Here is an 8,250-nt window from a genome sequence, read left to right as displayed (position 1 = left end):
CCACCCAGACCCTGCATTACCTGGGAGCGCTGTTCGACACGAAGCGAGGCAGAGTGTTTCTGTCCAGGGAGCGGATGTGCAAGCTTCAGGATCAAGTGCGCCGATTGTTGTCCCTACAGTGCCCTCAGGTTTGCGATTATCTGATGGTGTTGGGGGGTCGATGGCGTCGACGCTTGCGTTGGTTCCCTGGGCGTTCGCTCATCTACGGCCATTGCAATCCGCATTGCTCTCCCGGTGGCGTCCGGTGTCGGAGGAGTTTCATCTTCCACTCCCACTCACGGATCAGGCGAGGTCCAGTCTACAGTGGTGGCTCAGCTCCGACAATCTGACACGCGGAGTGTCCCTGCTCATGCCCACCTGGACGGTAGTCACTACGGATGCCAGCTTATCCGGCTGGGGGGCGGTTTGCAAGGGCCGCTCGGTACAAGGACAGTGGTCCAAAGTTCAGTCACAGTGGTCCATCAATTGCTTGGAGACCAGAGCGGTCACGTTGGCACTGCACTCATTCCTCCCTCTGATTCGAGAGAAAGCGGTCAGAGTGTTGTCGGACAATGCGACCACAGTGGCGTACATCAATCGTCAAGGCGGAACAAGGAGCCGGGCTGTCGCAGAGCAGACGCAGCAGCTAATGCTCTGGGCGGAAAGAAATCTAAGCAACTTAGCGGCGTCCCATATCGCCGGAGTGGACAATGTCCAAGCGGATTTCCTCAGTCGACAGACTGGACCCAGGGGAGTGGGAGCTGCAGGAGGTTGCTTACCACCTCATATGCAAACGGTGGGGAACGCCACGCATGGACCTGATGGCCACCGCTCAGAACGCCAGGGCCCCAAGGTTCTTCAGCCGAAGGAGAGAACGAGGGGCCGAAGGGGTAGATACTCTGGTACTCCCCTGGCCCATAGACGTTCTCCTATATGTGTTCCCTCCTTGGCCACTGATAGGCAAGGTCCTTCGTCGAATAGAGATGCATCCGACGGAGGTGATCATGGTGGCGCCGGAGTGGCCAAGGACCCCTTGGTTCGCGGACTTCCTGCAGTTGGCAAGGGAGCCCCCTCTCAGATTCCGAGGGGTGGCAGCACTCCTCCGTCAAGGACCCGTCTGTTTGGAGGACGCGGATCACTTCTGTCTCGCAGCCTGGCTTTTGAGAGGAAACGTTTGAAGAATAAGGGGTATTCGGATGCGGTGGTGGCCACTTTGCTCAGTTCTAGAAAGCGTTCTACGTCCTTCGCCTACGTTCGGGTTTGGGCGGTGTTTTGAGGATTGGTGTAGAACTTGTGAGGTGAATCCTATGTTGCCATCCATGCCTGATGTCCTCGCTTTTCTTCAGACAGGACTTGCAAGAGGTCTATCTTGTAGTACTCTTAGGGTTCAGGTAGGGCGCTTGGTTGCCTCAGAGGGAAGGTGCAAGGTATGTCTCTAGCACATCATCCGGATGTGGCGCGTTTTCTTCGGGGGGCTAAGCATTTGCGTTCCCCGTTACTTCATCCTTGTCCGTCTTGGAATCTCAATTGGGTACTCTCGGCTCTGTGCACGTTGCCTTTTGAGCCCATCAAGCGGGCAACGCTAAAAGACCTTACTCTTAAGGCGGTGTTTCTCGTGGCAATTGCGTCGGCGAGACGAGTCTCAGAATTGCAGGCGTTATCTTGTAGGGAGCCATTCTTGCGATTCTCGGATTCGGGGATTTCCCTAAGGACGGTTCCCTCCTTCCTCCCGAAGGTGGTGTCAGCTTTTCATTTGAACCAGACGGTTGAGCTGCCCGCTTTTCCGGAGGGGGAGCGTTCTGATCCTGAAACGAAGGTGTTGAGGAAACTTGATGTCCGCAGAGTCCTGCTCCGTTACCTGGAAGTAACGAACCCTTTTCGGGTCTCGGACCACCTTTTTGTTTTGTGGTCAGGCCCAAAACGTGGGGGGGCAGCTTCCCGGACCACGATTGCGCGCTGGCTCAAGGAGGCCATTGCTTCCGCGTACATACTGAAAGGGAAGTCTGTTCCTGTGGGCCTTCGGGCTCACTCGACGCGCTCCCATGCCGCCTCGTGGGCCGAGTCTTCGCAGGTGTCGCCGCAAGAAATTTGTAGAGTGGCGACTTGGAAGTCATTGCATACTTTCGTGAGACACTACTGTCTCCTCCAACCTCCCCGGGGGGTCTCCTGAATGGGGCCTGAAAAAAAAGTACAGCGACCACTTCCTGAGAGGTCCCTTCCCTTTTGGAGGCACAGATGGCGCACAAAAAGGATCCATTGAGGCGCAATTTCTTCACCCCACAGGTTCCCTTGCTCTGCAAGAGATGCCATGCTTTTGCTGCAGCCCGCAGCAAAAAATAACCTCCCGTGTGCTGTGATTGCTGCTGCTGGCGCTGTCCCAGACCCCTGGTACTGCAGGCGAGTCGTGCGCGTCCCCTCTCACCCTCTGCAACAGCCTTAACGCTGAGACACAGCCCTGCCCTCAACCAAGCTTTTTTTTTTTTTTTTTTTTTTTTTTAAAGCAACAGCGACCAAGTAGCCCTGAGGAAATAAAGATATACTTTCCTGCTTCTGGCTGCTCTTGGCTGTCTATGAAAGCTGAGAAGGCCTCAGATGGAGTGAGGGAACCAGGACCCCTGGCTTTCCATTTGTCTGGAAGTCAAGGGCCAAGGCAGAACAGGGATTACCAACCCCCCTGCTCAACCCGAGATATGGCCCATTAAGGAACCTAATACCTTGGAGAACAGTCTTCACTAACTGCTCGCTCTTACATTTTTTTTCTTTTCCCACCCAATAATCTCCCGGCTGCAGGATTGCACCTTTACTATCTGCTGGAGACAGAGAAATGCTGAGGATCTGCAGGTGGCACCTGAAAAGTTTCTATTCTCTGCCTCCAGCTGCTGGTAGGGATGCAAAACCCTCTTGTCTGGACTGATCTGGGGTATGAACAGGAACTCACAGGTGTTAACACTTTTCAAAGTATTACATTAAAAAAAGGTTGATAGAAATCAGTGCCCTTGTCTTTTGGCCCACTAAAGCATCTGTTGCTCTTAACCAGATCCTTCTACTAACTTGAACTGTATTTTCTATGACATGCACGGAAACATTCTAAAGGCATGGGACTGCTTCTTGACTTTAAAAAGGGAACAAAGCTTGAAAAATCTGGGATTTTGATTGAGCCTTTCTTGCTACTCTACGAACCTGATGCCAGCAGATGATTGAGAAAGTATTCTTAGGATTCTAAAATTACAGACATCCCATTAACCAATTCCATAGCTGGACTTCCTTGATTAAGGAGTACCTTACGTTTCTGCCAAAGTCTCTCAAGCACACACAAAATGTCATAGATAATAGATTTTACTACCATTCTTCCAAAGTAAAGCAAGGATTTAATTTAGTTCCATTATTAAAAATACATTAAGAGGAGGAAATATATATTCCAAATGTCTCACTGTGTGTCATTGAATAATTTGGTCGGTTATATACACTTAAGTCCAGTCAACACAAAAGAATTTCTCTCAAACTAGGACGTATTTTAGAAAAACACATTAACTTACAGATGATTTCCTTCAGTTTATCTTATTGCCACAGTAACGTCATTGTACTTGGTCAGCAAGATTTCAAAGCACCTGGCCACATTGCATCTGTCCACTAAATCAGTACCTGCTGAAATCTGAGCTTTATGACATCTTTCACCGACATCATACTAGAACAATGCCGAATACATTTCATCATCATATTCAAGCGACAGAGAACTCGTAAATGGCAGAGAACTAGCATTAAGGAGGCCACATATATTGAACCCCATGTGCAGAGGAGATGTGATTTCTGCTGGCCCAAGAGGAAAACTTCCAACAGCATGGATGACGCCACCATTCTCAAGAAAAAAGGCTACACTCTGGGGATCAATCTGGGAGAAGGATCTTATGCTAAAGTCAAATCTGCATACTCTGAACGACTAAAGATCAATGTGGCTGTAAAAATTATTGACAGAAAAAAGGCTCCCACTGATTTCTTGGAAAAATTTCTACCCCGGGAAATGGACATTCTGGCTGCCATGAACCATCGCTACATCATAAAGACTTATGAAATTTTTGAGACATCAGAGGGGAAAGTGTATATAATCATGGAGCTTGGCGTGCAAGGAGATTTGCTGGAGTTCATTAAGTGCCGGGGAGCCCTGCCTGAAGACCTTACCCGCAAAATGTTTCGGCAGTTGTCACTGGCAATCAAATACTGCCATGACTTTGACATTGTCCACAGAGACCTCAAGTGTGAGAACCTTCTCCTGGATAAGGATTTTAACATCAAGCTGTCTGATTTTGGATTTTCTAAACGCTGTTCCCGTGATGAGAATGGGAAGCTTGTGCTCAGTAAAACCTTCTGCGGATCTGCCGCCTATGCAGCCCCTGAGGTGCTGCAGGGTGTTCCCTATCAGCCCAAGGTTTATGACGTATGGAGCCTGGGGGTGATTCTCTTCATCATGGTCTGTGGTTCCATGCCATACGATGACTCAAACATTAAGCGCATGCTGAGGATACAGAAGGAACATCGAATAGACTTCCCCAAAAGCAAAAGATTAACAGTCGAGTGCAAAGAGCTCATCTACCGCATGCTGCAGCCAGATGTGAACCGCCGCTATACCATTGAAGAAGTTTTAGGCCACACCTGGATGCAGATGAGTAACAAGCAAAAAGCCTCCTCAACCTCAACCTCCTCTTCCTCCACGCATTACAAAGAAGTTATTGATTTACAAGAGAAGGCAGGGGCAAAGTCAGACGAAAGCGAAGATGAACTGGATTCCCAAAATAATGATAATGCAGAAGATGAGCAAGAGGTCAGAAATATGTCAGCTAGATCAAATAGGCAGAACTCTGCTACCAGCATCAAAGGGGTAAAAACCGCCTCTCCCAAAACCAGAGAGAACACCACTTAACATCTGCCATCATGCAAACCATTAAACGAACTAAAGCATTGAGTAAAGGGCAAAGTCAATTAGCAGACAGTGGTTTTAATTAAGTTCCTATTGTTTTTTTCTATGATGGCTGGCACTAAAATGAATAAATTTTATTAGTATAAAGGAGGAAGGGGGTAAGTTGTATTATTTTACAGTTAGCTTCATGAATGTGGATTTTTTTTTTCCATGGGTCTGTTTTGCATTGCTGCAAGGTTACAAGTCTTGTGTTGCTCTAAGATGGTCTTGCAGTTCTCTGGCATTATAGAATTTAACAATCATGTCCACACCTGTCAAACTGATACTGCAGGAGCTACTGCAAGGGCAGAAAGCTTGACATTTTTCTTCTGGCAGCACATAGACTAGGTGGTTCCATTCTGACTCTTAAGCTAGGGGGTGCCACATGGCTTCATCTCATCAGGGACAGGCAAAGCCTGGTCTGCACTATTGATGCAGATAGAAACACGACGGCAGAAAAAGACCATGTGGCCTATCTAGTCTGCTCATCCATTCTAAATGCAAAGCTTCCTTGTGCTCTGCAGCCAGCTGGTCCCCCTATCTGAGATGCAGAAGCTCAAAGAAAATCAAAACAGCCGATCAGCACAGAGTATGGGGCTGAGTCCAATGCAGCTTACTCAGTTCTAGTGTTGAAATCAACCTGAAGAATCCAAGTTGTGGGTTTGTAATCTTTACAACCTGAATGGTTTTCCTTATGATATTTTAATGTGAAAACAGTTACATCATTTTCCAGAATTGTAGCTGGAATGATTGCTCTAATGAAATGATGACAAACGGGGGCTTAACACATTGTATAGTACCTGAGATTTTTTTTTTTTTAAAGAAAACCCAATAGCCATGTCTATAAAGGCCTCTGTTTGCAGGCACTGTTCGTCCCATACATTTTATACTGAGATTGTTAATTCTAGTTTTGTGATTACACAACCCATGTTTTCATTTCTAAGAAGCGTCTGGGGTGGTGTCCTTTAGAAGCCTGCTGATTGGTTACAGTGTCAGACACGTTCCCTCTTCTGTAATATTTTGAGCTCCCTCCCCTCCAAAGAATGGTAAAATGTACTGAAATTAAAATGTCTCACACGCCCTGTAATTCATCTCATGCACCTTCATTTGAGAATCACTGGGTTAGATCCCAGGACCTCAAGTCCCTAAGAAATGTCCTGTGTTCAGGATGTAGAGGCTTTTGCATTCTCAACACTACTTGAATATACCCCCAACATCAAACAAAATTACCCTAGCTCATCACTAATCCCTTCTGGACATAGCATCACATTAGTAAATGTTTCCATTATCAGGAACTCCTAACACAGCCATACAGTAGATCTCATCAGATAAGAACCTTCTGCCTAGCTGCCTCTACCTGCTGAATCACCACCAGTCACCTCCCTCTACATTTCCCAGTGCCTCTGCTGGAGACAGAGAAATACTGGAGGGATGCGGGGGGTGGGGGGGGGGGTGCACTGTCCTGAGATAGGATACTCTTTAGTTTTTTTTCTGTCTCCATCTGCTGGACAGGAGGCTCAACCCACTGTCTGGACTGATCTGGGTATGTATAGGGAAAGAAGGATTTCCCCTTATTTCCAACTTCAACATGATCCCATGTCCTTAAGCTTTTTCTTGTATGGAAAATGCCACCTCCTTCTAGCTTATGAAAGTCTGTGCTCACTATCTGAATGTTGCAATCATATTCCTCTGGTTTTTTTTTTTCCCTCCAGAGAGCCCTATTTGAGTGGCTTAAGCCCCTCTTCTCTGTGTAAGGCTTGGGTTGCAGGCCCTGCATTATTTTGGTAGCTGTTGTCTGAAGTGCTTCCACCCTCTCATTGACTCCTTCAGTTACTGTTGGCTCTTTAACTTGCGTCTAATCAAGCACTATCATCTGGCATTACAAAAGCAGATTTCCCACTGGTCAGTGTCTCTGTGGGTATGCAAAGGCGCACACAAACAGGCAGTATATTCTTGATAACCCATTTCATTTTAATACAACAGTATATTATCATGGACCAGACTATATTAGAATGACCTTGAATCATCTTTGGGGGTTCCATCTGGAATACTGTCTGCACACCATCCTCTTGTAAAATCCCTTTTGTCAGTCTTTCTTGGTAGATTGATTTTATGAGTTACCTGTTCAATTGCCCAATGGAATTAAACTATTATATACAAAGGTAAGCAGACTTTTTTTTATAAAGACTAACTTTGAAAAGTTTCTCTTTGTGTGTCTTATTTTTGGGCATTGTTTTGGTTTCAGGTGTACCACACAACTGTGCACGCACTCCTCCTGCCATCCACTGCAGAGGACAAAGCCTGCACATAATGTTCATGCCTCCCCCTAGAAAGCAGTGTGTGTGCCAGGCAGGGAAATGCACAGAATGGTCCCTTCTACCCCTACCACCTCTGCCTGTACTAGCAGTTTCAGAGGATCCTTGTTGTGGTACACGGGAAAGGCAGGCCCTACCAGCATGGCAGAGTGCACCTGACCTGGTTGCTCCCTCTTCAGAAAAAATCAGATGCTTTCCTCCTCTTTGGAAGCTGCAGCAGGTTATCTGTAAGAGAAGTAGGGTCTTGGGTCACTGGAGTCTGAGACACAGTCCTTGGTGCTGGGGTGCCAGTGGGTGTCCGTGACCCGCTGGCAGGGGTGGCAGTGTGCACTGGAGACGGAGTATAACTGGCTCTTAGCGCTTTGTCTGTGTATTTACTGGCTGTTCTATTGACCAAACGCTGCAGTGCAGGGGACAAAGCTGGACTTAACCCTTTGGGAGTGAGGCTGGAAAGAGAAAAAAAAACAGACAAATAACACACAACTGGAATGTTAAATTTTTAGATGTTTGTTTATATAATGTTTTCCATCTCCCTCCTCAGAAGCACCAGCTATTGTTCAGTGTGGATTACACAGAAGAAAGCTAGAGCCCACCTCTGCAGCAAAACAGAGAAAAATCCCAAGTAAATTTCTTGGATCCTGTGTGAAACAGCAGCAAGTCAGGAGTCATAAGTCTCCAACCATAGAATGGATTTCATTTGATTTACAGATCACCTTTTCAAAAACGCAAGGTGATTTACGGGACATCAATCATAACATTATAAACATGAAATAAATACATTCTAGATATTAACAGCACTATATTTATTTGATCCATCAGCTGTTGTGGGACTCTCTTACCTGGCCAAGTTCTCAGTCACTCTCCGTAAGGCTTCCTGCTTTTTAGCTCGGTTTTTGGCAGCTGCTTCATTGGCCATTTTTAGGCCTAATCGTTCCCTGCGTCCAGGCTCTAAAATCTGTAATAAATAAAACAAATTAGTCAGTTCCAGGCAGCTGAAATGGTGCA

The 8,250-nt window shown here is 46.7% G+C and overlaps 2 protein-coding genes across 2 annotated transcripts in view; one reads left to right on the top strand and one right to left on the bottom strand.

Moving 5' to 3' along the window:
- Positions 1–2,450: 2,450 nt before the first annotated feature.
- ESS2 (ess-2 splicing factor homolog) overlaps positions 2,451–8,250 on the bottom strand; it is a 31,397-nt gene continuing 25,597 nt past the window's right edge. The window contains exons 9-10 of the mRNA XM_029619611.1: positions 8,085–8,200; positions 2,451–7,691 (exon numbers count right to left, since the gene is read on the bottom strand). Coding sequence (XP_029475471.1) covers positions 7,421–7,691; positions 8,085–8,200 — 387 coding nt within the window. The 3' untranslated portion in view covers positions 2,451–7,420. The remainder of the gene's footprint in view (positions 7,692–8,084; positions 8,201–8,250) is intronic.
- Positions 3,818–4,894, top strand: TSSK2 (testis specific serine kinase 2). Its single transcript, XM_029619063.1, has one exon. The coding sequence runs from the start codon at positions 3,818–3,820 to the stop codon at positions 4,892–4,894; it is 1,077 nt and encodes a 358-aa protein (XP_029474923.1).

Source organism: Rhinatrema bivittatum, chromosome 11, assembly GCF_901001135.1.
Source record: "Rhinatrema bivittatum chromosome 11, aRhiBiv1.1, whole genome shotgun sequence".
Classification (NCBI taxonomy): domain Eukaryota; kingdom Metazoa; phylum Chordata; class Amphibia; order Gymnophiona; family Rhinatrematidae; genus Rhinatrema; species Rhinatrema bivittatum.
The sequence above is the reverse complement of the archived record's forward strand: the minus strand, read 5'-3'. Positions and strand labels throughout refer to the sequence as shown.